Below are 20,847 nucleotides of genomic sequence, written 5' to 3'. Positions count from 1 at the left end.
TTAAGGCTGCTGGCTCCATGAATAGAAGAACCTAGAGGGCAAAGAAGCAATCCAGGTCTAGGCAGGCGAAACCAACTTTCACAAAAAATTAAAACTCCAAGATACATGTAGACATAGAATCCAAACTGTGGTAAGGAAATCCCAAGTCAGAAAATTAATGTAAAAATTTAGTACTAAACCCACTGAAAAATCCGTGGCACAAGCTATCATAAAGTCACTCAACAACCCAGGAATGAGACACAGAAAATGACTCTACAGAAGATAGATTCACAAAACTTACAATAAATAATTAACAAACCCCATGGGGAGACAGTTCACTGCAAAAGGAAATCAGTGCCAGTAAAGAGAAACATTGGCACGCAAGGAAACCTGGCATAGTACAATAATCAAAAGAAGACTAAAATTAACTACATCTAAAATTACTGTAGGGACAAAAAGAGTAGAATCCATAATGAAAGAACAGAACTCTAAAAAAAAAAAAAAAAAGAAAAGAAAACAGACATATTGAAAAGATCAGAACTTGTAGGAATCGGTAGAATCATTAAATTAGGGACGGAAAGGGGGAAAAAAAAATAAATCCAAACGTGGCACAGCAGTGAAATTACAAAAACACCAAAGATAGAAACAAAATAATAAAAACATCCAGTTTGGGGAGGGGGGAGGGGGGGAATTTTACTACCCACAAAGATATAACTGATGAGACCAAGAAAACATGTCTTTTTAGCAAAACCAGAAGTCAGAAGATAAGGGTACATAATATTGTTCAAGGGCTATTCGTACTCAACATACAATTCTGTACTCAACTAAACTGTTAGACCAGACAAAAGGGACCAGGACACAGAAGACATAAACACATCTATATATGAAAACACATTGATATAAAGGACATTTACAGAACCCTACATCCAAAAATGAGACACTACATTCTTATCCAGCATCCCTAGAACATTTACATAAAGAAGATCACTTACTGAGCCAGAAACGACGTCTCAACTTGTAACACAAAATAGAATGAATAAATAAAGTTGGAAATCAGGAATAATGAAATACCCAAACTCTATCTACCTCATCCCCTTCAAACTATTTTTTTAGAACAAAGATACTTAACACAATTTTACAAAATCAAATCCGATAGTATATAATCGTGACCAAGTGGACTTTATCCGAGGAATGTAAGGTCAGATTACCATTTGAAAATCAATCAATACAACTGACCCTAGTAAGACCGAAATAGAAAAAAAAAATCACATGATCCTATTAATAGGTACAGAAAAACATTTGGTAAAACCCAATATCCTTTCTGATTTAGACCCTCAGCAAGCCAGGAATAGAAGGGAACTTCCTCATCCTGACAAAAGGCATTTACAAAAACCTACAGCTCCCATCATACTCAATTCCTTAAGATGAGGAGAAAGACAAAAATGTCCACTGTCACCACTTCTATTATTAGAGGGTCTAGTCAGTGCAGTAAGGAAAGACATAAAAATAAAAGGTATTCAGATTGGAAAGGAAGAAGTAAAAATGTCTTTTTCACAGAAGATGTGATCACGCATGTAGGAAACCCTATGGAATCTACAAAACTATTAGAACTGACGGAAATGAGTTTAGCAAGGTTGCCAGCTATGAGATCAATATACAAAAACGAATTTTATTTCTATATAAAAGCAACAAGCAATAGGAAATTTTTACATATATGATTTAAAATAGACCACTTAGTAAATCTAACAAAATATGGGTAATACACGTACCCTAAAAACTACAGAATGTTTCTTAGAGAAAAAAACCACCCAAAGAACCACCCAAATAAATGGGGACAGACCCTTGCTCAGGGGTTGGAATACTCCATAAAGGTCTAGAGGTCAATTCTTCCTGAAGTGATTTCTAGATTTGGTGCAATTCCGATCAAAATCTCCACAGGATTTTTTTTTGTAGAAAATGACAAGCTGATTCTAAAATTCATATGGAAGTACAGAGGACCTACAATACTACTTTGCGAATGGACAGCAAAGTGGGAGGATTTACCCTACATGATTTCAACGTCTCTAATAAAGCTACAGTTATATCAAGACAATACGTGCAGTATTATTGGTATTAAGACAAACAGATCAATGGAAGAGAGCAGAGAATCCAGAAATAACCCGTCCAGAGACCTAATAGTCAATTTGGAAAAGAAGTGCTGACCACCCCTAGCAGGTACATGAAGGTGGTAGGTGTGACCCTGGCACATGGCTGGCTCAATAACCAATGACAGTTTCCCTCCTTCCACTCACCATTTTATTTTTTACAAACACTGCAGCCATTTATTTATTATGTGTACATTAAGAGGTTACTATACTGATTCTATTTCTCATGTGTTTTTTTAATAAGAACTTCATTTTTTAATGTTTAATTTTCAAGAGAGAGAGAGAGAGAGACAGAGACAGAGCGTGAGTGGGGGAGGGGGAGAGAGGGAAGGAGACACAGAATCCGAAACAGGCTCCAGGCTCTGAGCACAGAGCCCAAGGCGGGGCTTGAACTCATGAACCGTGAGATCATGACCTGAGCCGAAGTCGGACGCTTAACAGACTGAGCCACCCAGGCGCCCCTCTCATGTGGTTTCTAATGAGAAAATGTATCCAAAAGCAAACAGCACACATATATACAAACTTAAAAACGAAGGCAAAGAAGATAGAGATGATTAGATAAGGCAAATGTGGGAATCGGGGTGGATATGAGAAACAGAACAGAAACCGCTATCCTACAAACACAACCACCAGTGCTCAGCACCTGGAAGAGTGTAGAGCGCAGACAGATTTATTACAAGAGAGGGGTCACGAAACTGGAGGAGATCCAAGGAAAACGCTGCTACAGAGATCAGGAGAGCGGGGAGCCCGCCATGTGAGAAGCTGAAAGGATAACTTACGATTCTTCAGCACGGACGAGTGAGGCCACACTTGCGTTCATTTTGAAGCATGGCCAACGCATTAAATGGCGTGGGTAAGAACGGAATATTATACCTTGCGTGCAAAACTGTACAACAGCAGCAAAAGGGAAGACTCTGGACACCGTGGGGACTAACTGGGGACTTCGCGCTAGAGCGGGAAGTAAACTTCTGGCACTCACTTTAGGGAGCCGAGCTGGAGCCAGCGTGCACAACAGCGAACACGCACCCCCGCCCCCAAGGGTGGGAGAGGATGCCGAGACCCCGTCAGCCTCCTCCCCATCAGCCTCTGTTTCACTGAGACAACCCGAGCCAGTCCACTCCGTACGTGCAGAGAGCTCAAAGCGAAACTGCACAGGTGACCGAATCCACAGACGGGAACCTATTCGTGAGCACGGGACTCAAATTCAGGATGGGCTGCCAAGAGGGACAAAACCCTCTGCCAGTCTGTGTAGCCTCACCACAAACCTCTTTAGCACCAGCATCCATTCTGGACCCACTGAGGGGGTTTCAATATCGTCACTCTCGGTATCAGTCGGCAAAGGGCAACAGTGACACTTCCCCACCAGGCCCGAAGCAGAGGCTGGTGCTGCAGGACCCTGGATATTGGTGCTGAACCCCTCACAGGGACCGTCAAGTTGGCCTGGGCTCAGGCCCAAAGTATCAGGCAGCACAGCGGAGGAATGGCCCATAGCTGTCCCCAACTCTGCACAGGACTGGCTTCTGAAGGTGGCAAATCAGGGTGCCTGGGTGGCTCAGTTGGTTAAGGATCCGACTTTGGCTCAGGTCATGATCTCACGGCTCGTGAGTTCGAGCCCCACATCAGGCTCTGTGCTGACAGCTCGGAGCCTGGAGCCTGCTTCGGATTCTGTGTCTCCCTCTCTCTCTGCCCCTCCCCTGCTTGGGCTCTGTATCTCCCTCTCAAAAATAAACATTAAAGAAAGTTTTTTTTTTTAAATAACAAAGGTGGCAAATTAAAGCTGACCTCCAGTGCCAGGCGTGGGCTACATCCGTGCTGACTTACCAGGGCTTCCACTCCACAGGCAGTGGGGCCACAATGCCCTCCCGCGCCAGCCACATCAGTTCCGGCTCCTTGACGGGATCAATACCAATCTCTCTGGCAAATTCAAGAATTTCTGCAGGAAGAGGCGGGATGATGAGAAAGTAACAAAGTGGGCGATGTGGATGGAAAAGAGAAAAAGAATCACAGTCAACCTTGTGAAATAATAAGAAATACAAGTGTCGGTCTCCACCCCCAGTTCCTGTTACTATTTGGTCTTTGACCCGAGGTGCTGACACAGAGCTCCTAAAACCCTCGGAATTTCCTGAGCAACAGAAGCCTCTTTTCTTCCAATCAGGTGACTCTGGGGGGGCTCCTGGATGGGGGCTGGTCACCAGAAAACCCGAGCCGTGATTAGAAGCTTGGAACTTGCAGTTTCACCCCGATTCTCTGGAGAGGGGAGAAGGGCTGGAAAAGTGAGTTAACGATCGATCATGACTTGGTGAAAAAGGCTCTATAAAAATCCCTAGACTACGGGGCTCAGAGAGCTTCTGGGTTGGTGAACACATCCATGTGACCTCACCCTACGTATGGCTTCCTTCATCTGGCTCTTCAGCTCTATCCTTTATCGTATCCTTTACTGTATGATAAACTGCTCAACTTAAGTGTTTCCCTGAGTTCTGGGACCTGTCCTAGCAAATTATCAAACCCAAGGAGGGGGGCAGGGGACTCTGGTGTATAGATCGTTGGTCAGAAGTACCAGGGACAACCTGGGACTTGCGACTGATGTCTGAAGTTGGGGACAGTCTTCAGACTATGACCGAGCCCCTAACCTGTGGGATCTGATGCTGTCTCCAGGAACTGAAGCTGAATTGTAGGACACACAGCTAGTGTCAGAAACACACACACACACACACACACACACACACACACACACACACACCTGGTGCCAGCATTTTGCGTGTGAGAATAAAGGAAAAACAGGTTTTTTTCCTAGACAACTTTTTTTCTCCTTCGCCTTTACTTTCCAAGTTTCCTTAAGTGAGCAGGTGTTATGTCTCTAAATATAAATAATAAACATAAATAATTCTGTCTTCTTAAATTACAAATGGCACACCTGAATCCAGGCATGCTGTTGCCATACTCCAAGAACGTAATGCGAAGCGGAGTATGACAAAGGCAAAACAATAAGACCTAGATGTCTGTGTGGCAGGGGCCTCAGGAAGACCCCCCACGGCCGCAGCCAGAAGCATCCTGAATGAGGGCAGCCTTACGGGGACACAAGCTCCAAAACCCTGGTGCAAAAGTGCCCGTCACTCAGTCAACAAGCATGGACTGAACAACCAGAGAAGACTAAGCCCCTCGGGGACCTTACCAACACATGAACAGAGTACAAACCGAGGGATATGTGCTTTTAATGGAGATGTGCACTGTGTACCCCAGGAGCAGAGGGAAAGCGCCCGAGGCGAGGGGAGAGCTGAGCTGAGAAAGTGAGATGATACTCGATCAGCCTTGTTCTCCACTCTCTGAAGACTCTACTCCATGAAGGGATTTGTTTCTTTTCCACTTCTGTGATGTCCTATGGACTCTAATACTCTCTGGGAACCAAGCATAGAAAGCTCTTTCGCCAGAGATCTGGAGGAACAGGGGAGATATACATACTGAGCTAAGAGCGATCTCACCTACAGGTGCAAAGGCAGATGAGCTAACTGCAAGAATAGGTCACCAGAGCCACCAGGAATAATGAAATAAATACCCCAGGGGCATCAATGCTCCAGCTGATAATACCCCTGGCCAGAAAGGCAAAACCAGTATGGGTTCTCTCAATAGAGAATGTGGAGGCTGGCATACCTGGGGACTAGAAAAGAAAAAGCACTTTTTCAAAGGACCAGCTGAAATTTGGCTAGCCAGAGACTTATTCACTAATTTCACAAATAGTTCTTGAGTGCTTCCTATGTGCCGTAAGAGAAATGGTCTCTTCTAGTAGAACAACCAGTAAAGAAGTAGACAGGGCACCTGTTAACAGTTAAGCGTCTGACTCTTGATTTTGGCTCAGGTCATGATCTCAAGGTGGTGAGATCAAGCCCTGCATCAGGCTCTGCGCTGGGCATGGAGCCTGCTTGAGATTCCCTCTCTCCCTCTCCCCCATACTCTCTTGCTCGCTCTCTCTCAAAAAAAAAAAAAAAAAAAAAAGAACGAAACAGATAAATATACAAAAAATGAAAGCTTCTGATAAAGGCAATAAAGGAAGTAAATGACATATGAGAGAGAGAACCTCAAGGTGAAGGGGGCACTCGTTTAGAAAGGGTCAAGGGAAACCTCTCAGAATGGAACACAACTGAAACCTGTAGGAGACAAGGGAGCTGGCCGTGCAGAGCACTGAGGAAAGAGCACTGAGGCAGAAAAGCAGGTGCAAAGGGCCTGTGGCAAGCAGCAGCTTGGCCCATCTGGGGACTGTCAGAAACGCCATGGGACTGGCAGCGAGGAAGGGAGAGTGGCACCACGTGAACCTGGCCAGGGGACAGGGCAGAGTCACGCAGAGCCCTGCACACCCCATTAAGAGTGCTATGCTGAGTATAACGAATACTACTAAAAGCGGAGTCCTGATGTGATCTGCTTTACGCTGTAAGAAGAACACTCCGGTGCAAGATGGAGCACCCCTGCGAAGGGCAAGGGTGTACACAGGGAGGCTAATAGGAAGCTACTGACAGTCTCAGGAGAGAGATGGTGGCTTGAGCTTAGACCGTCTAACCCTGAACTGAACAGAAGAGAGTTTTTATAAACATCCTTAGATCATTAGGTCCCCATTCACAAGAGCAAACAAAATAAATAGTTAAGAAATACACTGAGCAAGAAATGTGTAAAAACCTGCGTGAAGAAAACTTTAAGTCAGTCCTGAAAAACACAAACAAAACACAAACGGGAAGGAATACCATGTTCTTGGGCAGGGGGGGACTTCATAAAGATGCCAATCCTCCCTAGGTTCTTTCATAAACTGAACACAATTTTCTCCAAAATGCCAACCGTTCTCCCACACAGAGCCCTCCCCAGAACCAGACAAGGTGATTCGCAAGTTCCCAGGGAGGTAAGACAAGATAAGCACGAAAACTTGGGTAGGAGGTGTGGGGAAAGCCACGAGGGCATATCAGCCCTCCTGAAAAAGAGAATTTATTACCGAGCCTCAGTAATTAAGAGTATGGTGCTGGCGTGTGAACGGACAGTCTTATGGAAGATAAGTAGGCAAAATACACACGCTGGCACCTACTCAGTGGGGGAAAGATGGGCGAACCACGAATGGTGTGGGGACAAATCCAGAGGAAAACATGAGAGCAGTATCCATCCGTGCAGTAGCGAAGGAAGGCTTTCCTGACTATGATACAACATTCCGAGGTCATGTGAGAACGGACTGATACATTTAATGTGAAAATTTTGAATTTTCATACAGCAAACAAATAAAAATCCTATGCTATATGCAAAGTGCGGGGGCTCTGGGAGTGCAAGATTCCTTCCCTCTCTCTAACAGGCCTGCAAACCTCCTGAATTATGTGCCCAGGTCCCTGACACATGACAATTTCAGAGGAATCTTCACCCCTCAACACAGCACAGAGCTTCAAAGTGCAGGCCCTTTTGTCAGGACACCTAGGTGTGGGTCCCAGCTGTGCCACTCAGTACACCTGTGACTGGAGGGAAATGATTTAACCTTTCTGTGCCTCAGTTTCCTCATCTGTAGAATGGGAATCATAATAGTACCTAACTCATGGAGTTGCTGTGAGGGTTGAAAAGGAAATACAGGTGAAGTTCTTAGGGCAGAGACTGGCACGTAGGAGCACTCAATAAATTCTGTTATTATTGTTAATAAAGTTATTGTTGTTGTTTAAAAAAAAACATTGCTTTAGGTATTTTTTCTTAAGAAACTGGGTTACCCCTGGCCTCAGGACACAATGTATTTCATGGTATCTTCTAATATATTTTCGTGTATATTTTTTAAAGATGGACCTTTTTTTAAGATTTTATTTCTGAGTCATCTCTATACCTAACATGGAGCTCGAACTTACAACCCTGAGATCAAGAGTCACACGCTCCACCAACTGAGCCAGCCTGAAGCCGCTATATTTTCATTTAAAGTTAATCATCGGGGTGTCTGGGTGGCTCAGTCAGTTAAACATCTGTCTCTTGATTTCAGCTCAGGTCACGATCTCACAGTTCGTGGGATTAAGCCCCATGTCCGGCTCTGCACTGACAGTGCGGAGCCTGCTTGGAATTCTCACCCTCCTTCTCTCTGCCCCTCCCGCATGCACACACATGCGCTCTCTCTTTCTCTCTCTCAACATAGATAAACATTTAAAAATAATCATTGATCTAACCCAAGGCCAGCAAACTTTCTCTGTAAAGGGCCAGAGAGTAAATATTTTAGGCTTTGTGGGTGACACGGTTTCTCTCACAACTACTCAGCACTGCCCTTGTACCACGAAAGCAGCCACAGACAATACGTAAGCAAATAAGCATGGCTATTTTCCAATCAAACCTTATTTACAAGAAGGCAACAGGCCAGGGGAAGCCCATGAGTTAGTTTCCCATCCCCTGATCCAACCAAATATACCAAGCAGCCCTGTACATGTACCAGATTTGTATCAGAAGAACAAAATTAAATCAGAGACCATTCCTGCCCTCAAAGAACTATTATAGTACACCCCAGGCCTCTTACCTTGCTCACTGGGGATGTAGGTCTCATCATAATCTTCCTCCAGAACCAGCTGGTCTCCTATGCGGATGGGTCTTCCGGCCATGATTGGTATGGGCTCGAACACCTACGTCCTGGAGACCCCCTTCCAAAGAGAAAATCAATGACCCACCTTAAAAGGAGAAAAACTGGAGCCCGGTCATGGAGCCCCTGGGTCAGACCAGACCCTGCAAGCCAACTTAGCACATCTTCCAGACTCCAGGGATAGCGGAGGGTGGAACCAATGTCTCAGAACTCAGGCCTCATAGACTCTGCGCCTCGTAAAGTTCCCTGAGACGCATCTCCCAAACGCTTGCTGAATACTCAGCGCGTCACAAAAGAGCTGGAAACCCAGGTCTCTCTCTCAAGAGTGTGACCTCATATCCCGCCCCCCACCACCAGGGGAGAAACAACTCACAGTATAGGACCCCCAGCAAGAAAACCCTAGGGACACCAAAAGAGCGGCACACCCCCATCCCCCCTGATGGCAACGTATCCCAGTGCAGCCACACTATCTTCAACGCACATCCCTATTTACACCCAATGATGCCCTCAAGGAGCTTACAATCTAGGGGAAGTAGCACACACAACTTCAACAGCAGAAGGCAGAAGGGGAAAAATAACCATCCTGCTCCAGAAGTACTAAGAGAGAAGGAATATATTCCCGCCGAAGGGGGAAGGAAGGCTTTGTAAGGAGCTGGGTACCAAAGGCAGACAAGAGTCATGTTGGTGGAGAGAGCGAAGCTGGCAGAGGGGATGTTGGGTGCAGACAAGGTGTTCTGGAGTACTGGATACAGAACGCGGGGCAGGGGCTGGCGTGGAAAGCTAGGTCACGGAGAGCCTTGTAGACCATGTGCAAGAGTCTCCACTCTCCCCTGCGGCAAAGGGGAGCCACTGAGGGCTTTGGTGAGAGAAAGTGGCACACTACGGCCTTTTTTCAGGATGGGAGCTCTGGCAGGGATGGATGTCAGGACTGGAGAAGTAAGACTGGTGTCAGGAAAACCACGGAGGCGGCTGCCATCCAGGTGAAAGACGATGAGGGCTTAAACTAGGGCAGAAGCAGAGAGGATGGAGGAGGGGCAGATGCTGTGATGGTAGGGTTAATAGGAGAGGGATGGGAGGCAGGGGGGAAAAGAGTCCAACTTGAGTCCAAGGTTTCTAGCCCCGGGGATGGGACAGCGTCAAATTCAAATTCTTCAACTGACAAGCTCATGCCGTTCCCCGCTCCTCCCTCCCAGGTCACAACTCTCCCGTTCTGGCACCTCCCGCACTGAGGCTCCCAGTGACGCAGAGGCAGGTCCCCCTGTAAAGTGGCTGCTGGAGTGCGTCCCCCACCTGAGCAGGCATCACCTCGCTGGTGTGACTGACGGGAGTCTAGAGAAACAAGCCTGACCTCTTCAGAAGCTGTCACTGTTCCACCTGGAACAGCAAGCGAAATACAGCCCTCTTACAGCAGGGGAAGTGAACAGAAAGACCCTGTCATCAAAAAGGAGGTTGCAGGGGAGGGTGCCTGGGGGGCTCAGTTGGGTTGGCGGCCGACTTCCACTCAGGTCATGATCTCGCGGTCCCTGAGTTCGAGCTCCATGTTGGGCTCTGTGCTGACAGCTCAGAGCCCGGAGCCTGCTTCGGATTCTGTCTCCCTCTCTCTCTGCCCCTCCCCTGCTCAGGCTCTGTCTATCTCTCAAAAAAATAAACATTGAAAAAAAAAAATTTGTTAAAGGAAGTTGGGATGTGTCCTGTAATGAGTGCTCAGGAAATGGCCAGGTCTGGTGGCTCTGAATCTGTTCCAAGATTGCCGTTTCCTGATAAACAGCAAAGGATATATGAGGGATCGTTACTGTGGCCCTCTCTGTACCCTGAGAGTTGACAGATGGGCCAGGAAGGTATCTTGCCTTACGACTCACAAGAAACGGCTCCCTCTGTCAGTCCAACGGAGCCAAGGGAGTGAGGCTATGCCCCCTCTCACTCCCACCTTGACACCTCCAAGCAGCAATTTCAGGCCTTAAGAAGAAAGGCTAATGGAAGAAGCATTCTCCTCTACGGTACGTAAACCCAAGTGGGGATCTGTGCCCTACCCTAAGAACCCCTAACACCCTAGGAGCCCATAATGGTTCCTCCACACACACAGAGATAAGCAGGGCCACCGACTCTTAAAAAGCAGAGCAGAAAAGCGCCAGGAACCAGGGCAGCTGATGTGGCTTAATGAGCCACAGGAATCTTGAATTCTCTAAGTTAGGGAGGAGAGGGAAGGAGAAAGGGAAAGAATCCCTGGGGAAGGAAGAACCCCTAGCGGCCAGCCGATGTTCAGTCCAACAGGCTGTGACCTGTCCAAGGCACTGTAGCAACCGCCTCGGAGCACTCAAGAGATGTTTCACATCCCTAGATACACCCCATCTCCGGAAAGCATGGGGCAGGTGAAATCTCTCTGTGGCAGGATGCCCACTTAGCTATATTGAAATGTCAGGAAGAATCTGGAAAACCCAGAATCATGGGTCACTTGAATTTCGCACAAATCTTCCACCAAAAAAGATCTTCTGTGGGTAAGGACAGGACAAAAAGGGCAGGAACTACAGGAAGGAGGAGGTGGTGGGAAGAGAAATCATATGCATTTAGTGGCTACTGGAGATCATTTATTCATTCGAGAAATATTTATTGAGCACCGAAGTTTACCTTTTTTCAAATGTTCATTTATTTTTGAGAGAGAGAGAGAATGGGGGAGGTGCAGGGAGAGGGGCGGACAGAGGATCTGAGGCGGGCTCTGTGCTGACAGCAGCGAGCCTGATGTCGAGCTTGAACTCACAAACCACAAGATCACGACTTGAGCCGAAGTCTGACACTCAACCGACTGAGCCACCCAGACGCCTCTTTGGGCACTAGAGATGCAATGAAGAGTAAAAACACCTGCACACTAGCAGAGCACACATACATGCACATTTGCACAATTAGGGTTCCCTGTATAATTACTGCTTCCAGTCTGCCTCAACAGTTATAAAGAAAGTTCAGCAAAGGAAAGATTTCCTGGAGATGGCACTGGGGAGAAGGTGGAAGACACTGTAAGTGATTAGGTAGTGGGAACTGAGCATAGGTTTGGGAACATTACTGGCTTTGAATCCCAGCTCTGCCACTTACCAGCTGGGCAAGGCACCTCAGTTTTCTCATCTGTAAAATGGAGAGAATGATGTCTACCGCCATTGACGGGAGAATTAAATTATCCAGTATATGTAAAATACTTAAAACACAGTATAATCTCAATAAATGTGAGTTGCTGTTGTTATTACTATTCACATACGTGAAAGGCTTATTCTACATTGTTCCAGAGGACAGATCTAATACCAGGGAACATAAGTGAAGGCCATTCGGACATTCAATGACCACTTACTGAACACCTACCATGGGCTGGCATTGTGCTATTAGGGGCTACAGACGTGATTACACAAGGCCCTGAACTCCAGCTGACCCTAGCTGAGAAGCCGAACATGATTATATAATGTGTTAAGCACATTAAGGGAAGTAACAGGAAATACAACGGGAAACTAAGGTAAGGATTGCAAATGTTACTTTGGAAGATCAGGGAAAGCATCACAGAGTCCAGGACCAATGAGATGGCTCTTAAAGAATAAGCAGGAGCTCACCAAGACGAGGGAATAAGGGAATATAAGGCAGAAGAAACAGCCTGGACAAAGACAAAGAGGCAGGAAAGAATATGGTGGGTGCAGAGAATTCATTTTGCAACAAAAGCTTAGATTCACTGAACACTTCCTACATTCCAAGAACTGTACTAATACTGCACATACATCATCTCACCTTCTCCTCTCAAACAGGTAGAAATTGTTTTCCCAGGGGCGCCTCGGTGGCTCAGTCAGTTAAGCGTCGGACTCGTTTCGACTCAGGTCGTGATCCGCGGTGTCTGAGTTCAAGCCCCTCATCGGGCTCCGTGCTGGCAGGTCAGAGCCTGCTTGAGATTCTCTCCCTCTCTCTCTTTCTCAAAATAAACTTTTTTTTAAAAAAAAGTTTAAAAATAAAAAAAGGAAATTATTTCCCCCATTTTCAAATAAGGAAAGTGAAGCCCCGCAAGGTTAAATAAAAAAGCACTTGGCAAGTTTCCAAAGGTGGTAAAAGGCACAGCAGAACATGCATGCGCCCGCGTCTGTGGGACCCCAAAGCGTGAGCTCTTACCCACTCTGACGTGACCAGAACACAAGGGGCAAAGGGAGGAGCGGTAGGAGAGAGATCTACCGTGGAAGGCAAGCAGCACAGTCTAAAGGGCTGGGAAGGACTGAGGTTGCATCCTGCACATGGTGAGAAGCCATCACAGGACTTCACAAAGGAGACTGGGATGGTCGGATCTGCAGTTTAGAAAGATACTCTGACCGCTGCATAGGAACTACTTTGAGGAGGGCAAGAAGAGAAGCGGAGGGACCAGTTAGGAAGCTTTCCTGAAAGCACAGGCAAGAAATTATGAACGAAGCCAGCGGCTGTGAGAATGGAAAGGAAGGACCAGACGCTCAGGGTATTAGGAGGCGGAATTAGAGGACCTGAAGTCTGCAGCAAGTGAAGGGCAGGGAGGAGGGAAATCAGGGCACTTCCGCCGGTCTGATTATCTGTACTCTTCCATGCCTTGCCCAATAGCCCCACCTAGCATGCTCCCTAGAATATAGGAAATGCCCATCAAATGTCTGCTGCCTATAGCAGCTGAATGAATTCCAGGTGCAGACCTGGCTGAGTGAACAGGGGAGTCCTTCACTGACACAGAAATACAAGGAGGAGGCACAGATCAGGGGCGCCAGGACGGTGGGGGAGGCATGCAGGTGGAGATGGTCAGTAGGCAGGCCTGAGCTCAGGAAAGAGGTCTGGACTTGAGCCCACTCTAGTTAAATGAACGTCTGGGCGAAATCACCCAGAGACGGGCTACGGTGAGTAGAAAGGGGAGAGGCCTGCACAGACAGCTCAGCTAGGAGACCCAGGAGCGAGGAGTCGTGGAAGCCAAGTGAGGGCTGCGGTTCCAAGTGGAGGAGGTAGATTTTTCAATCAATGCAAGGAAAGGAAAAAACAAAACCCAAAAACTTCCTGACTTCCCCAGCTGACCCAAAGACGTCAGAAGGTCGGGCTAGCCCTGGATTCGGACACCGGGGAAGCCTCCCCAGAAGAGAGGTATCCGAGCGGGCTTCGGAGGCCGGGCCTCACACTCCAACCACGGACAGGACAAGTAAAGGGGCGCCCCGGCCAGCTGACAGGCGTAGCCCGGCGCCCGCTGTCACTCGCGCTCGCCCCTCGCCCGCACCCCAGCCCAGCCCGGCGTCCCTTCCGCCACTCGGGGAGATTCTGGATCGATGCACTCTAGTCCGGCCGCTCCTTCTTCACTTCTCCCTCCAGTTCCCGCCCACACTCGTGCTCATCCCGCTCGCGGGCACACGAGTGTGCCCCAAGTCTCCGGCTTCCCTCTTTCCCCTGCCCCCTCCCTCGAGGAGGTCCTCACCTGCCCCCCCGCCCCGGGAGGCACTGGACGACCGCTCCCGGGTCCGCGCAGCTTCCCCAGTACCACCCCGGCTCCCCGCTTCCAGGGACGCCGGGGTGTTGCTCTGCAGCGGCCAACAACCACTTCCGGAAAGAGTACCAACCTAGCAACTAAGAGTCCCGCCTCTACACGGAGCCAATAGGTCGCTGAACAAGGGCTGTGACACTGGATTGGTTAGAGGTCCCGTCGGGTCACGGAGGAGTGCAGCACGTTTCCCGTTGCACGATGGGAGATGTAGTCCAAGATAGTTGATAGAGGGGCCACAAGGGGTCATAAGAGAGCTCTGAATTTGGTGATGAGGGGAATTTCTTCCTGGGCAGGAAAGGGGCATTCGCAGTATTTATGGTAAGGTGAATTAACTAAGGCAATCTATCCCTCATCATTTTTTAACATAGGCTCCACGCCCACGTGGGGCTTGAACTCCCCACCCTGAGATCAAGAGTCGGATGGTACACCCACCGAGCCAGCCAGGCACCCTGCCACCCTGTCATCACTTTTTATTTATTTATTTATTTTTTTGAGAGAGAGAGCAAAAGGGGGAGGGGCAGAGAGAAGGGAACAGAGGATCAGAAGCAGGCTCTGCACTGCTCAGCAGTGAGCAGTGGGGCTCAAATTCATGAACCGTGAGATCATGACCTGAGCTAAAGTCAATGCTCAACTGACTGAGCCACCCAGGTGCTCCCCCCACAACCCGTCATCATTTTTTAAGTAGTGTGATTAATGGCAGGTGAATAATACATTGATCATCAGTAACCCATTAAGGCTTTAATAAACAAAAGAAACGTGAATATAAGGTGAGAGGAGACCACCCCACCCCCACCCCCTGCAAAAGAACTGGCTTTCCCGTGCTATGATTAAATCAGTGAGCGCCTGACCAGGACTTAAGAACCCTGGTTTTCGTTGTTTGTCTTTTCAACCAGAGCACAGGGCTCCGTTTGCAACATGGGTGAGGATAACATCTTTCATACCTGTTTCAAAGAGTCTGCTTAAGAAGAAACAAGTGATGCAACGTAGAGCCGTTCTACAGGCTCTGTCTGGCAGAAAGGTTGCTACTAATATAATTCCAAAGAGCTTCATTTTGCTTAGGTGGAAGGCAAATCTTCTTTTCTCTCAAGTGTCCTCAACCTCAGGGCCATTTTACATCCTTGAGGAACTGGGGGACGGAAAAGTGAACTTACGGGTTGAAGAGATTGAGTCCCCTGGAGCAGCTCCTGACTGGTTCTGTTGTAGAGATGGATCTGGCTCCTACCATCTCCCAAAACGAGCACCAGTGCCCCCGATCGCGGAATGCAAAGCTCAGATTGTTGTCTCTGTAGATCCCAAACCACATAGCCAGAATGTATTCCTCTTGTTTAAGTCCAGCTCCTTCTGCAGCAGCTCCGCCTGTACTTCCTTTATTCTGCCTGCAGACGACCCAACCGTGCTCCCCCTTCCTCCTCACACTCCTTAAAAGTCTCACCGAGGGGTCAGGGGGACAGACTGGGATGGGACTCCAAGGGGTCACAAGCTCATCCTCCACAGACCTCATACAAAACAATATTCAAAAAACTATTGGCAGACTTGGTCTCTATGTCCAAGAACTTGTAATCAATCTGGTTGACTTCACTTGCCGTCAGAATTCTTAACTTTTATTCCTTAGCATGAGTCCCTTTCTGTCTCGTGGGGAGAGCTAATAAAATCAGGGTCACCAAGGGACTAATGGGATTACCCCGCACAGATAAACAATTTGCATTTTATCAGGTTTCCCTGTAGGTTTGTTCTTCAAAGTGCAAACCAATTTATAAAATACCCTTAGGCAAACATAATTAAGAAAACAAATCTTTGGGGGGAAATAACAAAAATGACACACCAATTGATATGCCAGTAATATACCCAGTGAATAAGGAAGAGAGATAGAGGAGTTCATACATGTATGTTATCTTCTGCACTCAAAGATGTGGGAGGAATAAAGCTAAATTGGCCCCAAATTTATGCCATACCCCCAAGTCAGAAATTTCACTGTTAGAACTTTTTCTTCTCTTTTCATACTGTTTACTTGTAATATACAGAAAATCACCCACATAATAAGAAGGAACAACATTTGTTAATCCTACCATTTTTTAAGTATATACAGATGTGAAATGTTCCCTCTACTCTTTGAATCCACCATATTTTTAAAAAATGTTTATTTATTTTGAGAGAGAGAGAAAGCATGAGCGGGAGAGAGAGAGAGAGAGAGAGAGAGAGAGAGAGAGAGAGAGAGAGAGAGAGAATCTCAAGCAGGTTCCAAGCTATAAGCCCAGAGCCCAACACGGGGCTCCACCTCAAGAAACTGCAAGATCATGACCCTAGCAGAAACCAAGAGTCAGACATTTAACCAACTGAGCCACCCAGGAGCCCCTTAATCCACCATATTTAAAATTGCAAACGTCCCTTCTTTCTCCCTTCTCTGCTTTACCTTCCCCCATAGTATATATCACCATCTGTAATACTGTATATTTTATTTCTTTACCATCATTCTCCCTGTATAGAATGTAAAGTGCATGAGGACAGGAATTTTGTCCATTTTAGCATTGCTGTATCCACAGTGCCTAAAACAGTGCTTAACATGTAGTAAGTTCTCGATACACATTTGCTGAATGAATAAATAAGCTGAATGAAGGAGGGAATTTCACGCTTCGGAGGAAACCACTGTTGACATATGGGTTCCTACCTTCCAGACTTTTTAATGTTTACGCAGATGTAAATGTATATGCATACATATATATGCACACGTGCATACTTTTTAATTTTTGCATAAATGAGATCATAATGTATATGTTATTCTACAATGTGCTTTTTTCACTTAACATCTTTCAAGGTGAGTTCATAATGAGTTACTTCATTCTTTATAAAGGTTCAGTAGGAGTCCATTAACTGAGTGTCTCCTTCCCCTACTGATAATCGTTTATTTTTGTTTCCAAAGTTTTTGTATTGGACACATGCTGAAATACAGTTACATTTGTTGGATAGGATCCTAGAAGTGACATTGCTCAAAGAGTTTACATTTTTTACATTTCAATAGAAATTGCCAAATTTCTCTCTAAAATAGAATAATTTTAATCCAACCAACACTTTCACCAACACCAAATATTTCCAATGTGAGGCAAAAAAAAAAAAAAAAAATGGTGATGGTATCTAAATATTGCTGTGACTGCATTCTTTCACTGGTAATGAAGTTGAACTTTTTTCCACGTGTTCACCAGCCATTTGAATTTCTTCTCTTAGTTATCTATTCACATTCTTTGTTCATTTTTCTACTAGGTTGACTGGGGGGTTTATTGACTTGTAGAAGCTCTTTGTATATTATAGACATTAAGCCTTTGTTTCTTTATTATGTGACAAATGTTTCCTAGTCTGTAACTTATGTTTTAACTTTATAAATGTTATTTTTAATTTTGTAAAGGGTGTAGTGATAACACTAAGAGCTGGGCTTTATTAAGCATTTACAATATACCAGATGTCATTCTACGTGCTTTATGTGAATTATCTCATTTAAATCTCACACTATAAGGGGCCCTTGGCTGGCTCAGTCAGTAGAGCAAGTGACTCTTGATTCCAGGGTTGTGAGTTCAAGCCCCATGTTAGGTATGGAGAATACTTAAAAATCAAATATTTTATTACTTATTAATGTTTATTCATTTTAGAGAGAGACAGACAGAGTACAAGTGGGGAGGGGCAGAGAGAGGGAGATACAGAATCCAAAGCAGGCTCCAGGCTCCGAGCTGTCTGCACCGTGAGATCATGACTTGAGCCGAAGTCAAACGCTTAACCAACTGAGCCACCCAGGCGCCCTTAAAAATAAAATATCTTAAAATAAATAAATAAATAAATAAATAAATAAATAAATAAATAAATCTTACATCACAAGGAATGTACTACTGCTATCCCCATTTTACAAATGAGAAAACTGACGACTAGAAAGGATAAGTAACTAACCTGGAGCCTCCCAGTTTCTAAGCGGCAGAACCACACTTGGAATACCACAAGTCTGATTCTGTAGAAGATTTAAAAATTTAAGCAGTCAAGGGTCGCCTGGGTGGTTCAGTCAGCGAAGCATCGGACTTCAGCTCGGGCCATGATCTCGTGGTTCGTGAGTTCAAGCCCCACGTCGGGCTCTGTACTGACAGTGCAGAGCCTGGCCCCTGCTTCAGGTTCTGTGTCTCCCTCTCCCTCTGCGCCTCCACTACTAGTTCTCATTGTCTCCCTCTCTCTCTCTTTCAAAAATAAACACGAAAAAAAAAAAATTTAAGTAGCCAAGCCTGCCCATTAAAATAAAAGAAAACTGAGTTTTGTTAGAGAGACCTTTGCTAACATAAAATTATTAAATACCCCTCTATTTTTTTCTGTAGTTTTATTTTTCATGTTAAGCCATTTGATCTGAAGTTTATTTTTACATGAGATAGAGATTTAGTTTTCTTTCCTTCTAAATGCATAGCCAATTGTCCCCCAAACAGTTATTGAATAATAGATCTATCTCCTTTTGATATGAATGTCATCTTTATCATATACAGAATTCCCACACATGCATTGATCTCCTGATTTTTAATTGATTTTTATTTACTTATTTTTTAATAGTTGTTTATTTTTGATAGAGCGCAAGTGGGGGAGGGGGAGGGAGAGGGGGACAGAGGATCTGAAGCAGGCTCTGCGCTCACAGCAGTGAGTCTGATGTGGGTTCGAATTCACAAACGGGGAGATCATGGTTTGAGCTGAAGTCACTCAACCTAACCGACTGAGTCACCCAGATGCCCCTAAATTGACTTTTCTTTTCAAACATGCGTCTAATGACCCTGTTGGTTAGGATTCCCTGTTCATATCATATAATCTGCAAACACAGATTCCTTTGCTTTCCTATATGTTTTTAAATTGCTCTGTGATTTTATTAACCAATATTAATGCAGCAACGAGGGAATAAAAGCTCCCAAAACACTGTACACGGTTTCACAAGACGAACTGCAGGGGGAAAAGTGACTTAAGAAGGGTCAACGGCATCCCAGGATCTTGACGGATACATTCCTGGGGGGGGGGGGTGGACCTCTAATTTCTGGTAGAGGGGGGTCTCATTCCTGGACAAGGCATGCCTAATTGGCGACCTTCAAGCGGGGGGGGGGGGGGGGGGGGGAGACCCAACCGGTGAGCCCACAGGTGGCGTCACACCAGGAGGAGGAGCCTCAATACCTGGAGGGGGTGGTGTTCAGCCCACACGAGTGGGCGGGGTCCCTCATCTTGGTGGGCATGGGGTTGAGGCTCCAGCAATGCTGGCAGCAGCAGCAACTGTAGGAGCTGCCACAGCGCCTCTTCCCTGTGGAGCCATTTCCTGTTGGGATGGCCCCCCAACCCCTCAGACGGCACCTGCTAATCCAGCAGGAGCCCCGGGGAATTGGAACACCAGCTGGCGCTCTTCTGCCCGCTGCCCTGCCAACCCCAGGGCCTCCTGCAAGTCCGGCAAGTGGTACCCGAGCAATGCCAGCATCTTTGGGTCTTTCCCCAGCCATGGAAACCAAGTTCTCCCCCTGGAGCAAAACTGGACCCCAAACCCGCTTTTCTTCATGGTCTGGCTGCCTCACAGTCCTTGGCTTCATCTTCCTGAACTCATCACAATCACAGAGGATCAAGTTCATATGCTTGTCAAAAGCCTTACAGGTGCCAGTGAGGATTTGGCCACCTTGCAGGATACGTCTCGTTCCATAGTCAATGTGCTGCAGCATCTTGCTGCTCTTTCTCTCAGTCATGGCTGCTGTTCCACCAAATCCAATGTCTGTGGTCGCGTTTCAGGATCCTTAAGACCTAAAGGAAGGCTACGGATTAAGGTGTGATGCAGGTTCTCTTACAAACAATGCAAGCTTGGGGCAGAAGCTTCAGACAGTAGATGGAGCCCGGCTTTTCACTTGGAAATCAGCTCCCTGGATTTTCCAGCACTGGTTTAACCACCTCTTGGTGTCTCGGCTAAGAATGCCAGTCTCGGTTCCCCCTGGAAACCCATCACAGGTACTTGGCTGCTGCTGAGATCGCCTTGGACACAGCTGACTCTTGGTTGCTCAGTAAGGCTGTCCTTCTACGTTCGACTTGGACATCCAAGTCTGGTACCTGCTGTTCTGCAGTCCATCCCAGGTGTAAGCGGTCCCTGGCACACTCGATCAAACAGATCATCAGGCGTCTCCGGGGACTGCTCCACCCTGCCTGCTTTCTAATATTTACAGAATTTGGTTCATTTTCTCATCTTATTCAATTAGCTAGGCTGATCTAAACTCTGCGGGAGAAGAATAGTGATAGGGACCTTCCCTTTGCTACACCTGCCTTTGACGCGGATAGTTTCAGCCCGTCCCTCTCATGTTTTCTACGATTTTCTGTCATTGTGTTTAAGGAGTTCCACCTTCGCTTTTATCATAACTACTGAATTTTAACAACAGCTTTCCACACTTGTTAAATAATATGTTGATGTAATCATATAGCTTTTCTCCATGAAGCTATCAGGGCTATGAAGATTTTTGTTTTCGGCTCTGACCAGTCAATATACAGACACCCCTTGGAGCGGTAACACTTGGAAGCTGACAGTGGCCATTTACCCTGAGTCTGACAGCACAGAAATCAGGAGGATCTTGGGGATTCACAGCCTCTGGGGTGGAGGTGAGGGCAGGTAGAGTATCAAAGGCACAACAGGATTCAGGTGA

General features: G+C 46.4%; 1 protein-coding gene and 2 pseudogenes across 8 annotated transcripts in view; all 3 read right to left on the bottom strand.

Annotated features, from left to right (window-relative positions):
* The window catches only part of CEP164 (centrosomal protein 164), a 66,881-nt gene extending 52,657 nt beyond the window's left edge, over positions 1–14,224 (bottom strand). For 5 of the 8 annotated variants that reach the window (XM_042905046.1, XM_042905050.1, XM_042905052.1 and 2 more), the window contains exons 1-3: positions 14,117–14,224; positions 8,626–8,746; positions 3,945–4,056 (exon numbers count right to left, since the gene is read on the bottom strand). In XM_042905046.1, the coding sequence (XP_042760980.1) occupies positions 3,945–4,056; positions 8,626–8,707 (194 nt within the window). In that variant the 5' untranslated portion in view covers positions 8,708–8,746; positions 14,117–14,224. Of the gene's footprint in view, positions 1–3,944; positions 4,057–8,625; positions 8,747–12,444; positions 12,532–14,116 lie in introns of those variants that run through there. The other 3 variants (XM_042905048.1, XM_042905047.1, XM_042905049.1) reach the window with 3 other exon arrangements.
* Positions 14,225–19,158: 4,934 nt separating this feature from the next.
* Positions 19,159–19,908, bottom strand: LOC122200420 (annotated as a pseudogene).
* Positions 19,909–20,099: 191 nt separating this feature from the next.
* Positions 20,100–20,326, bottom strand: LOC122200417 (annotated as a pseudogene).
* Positions 20,327–20,847: the final 521 nt, after the last annotated feature.

Source organism: Panthera leo, chromosome D1 (genome assembly GCF_018350215.1).
Source record: "Panthera leo isolate Ple1 chromosome D1, P.leo_Ple1_pat1.1, whole genome shotgun sequence".
NCBI lineage: Eukaryota > Metazoa > Chordata > Mammalia > Carnivora > Felidae > Panthera > Panthera leo.
This window is presented reverse-complemented; position numbering and strand designations above follow the sequence as displayed.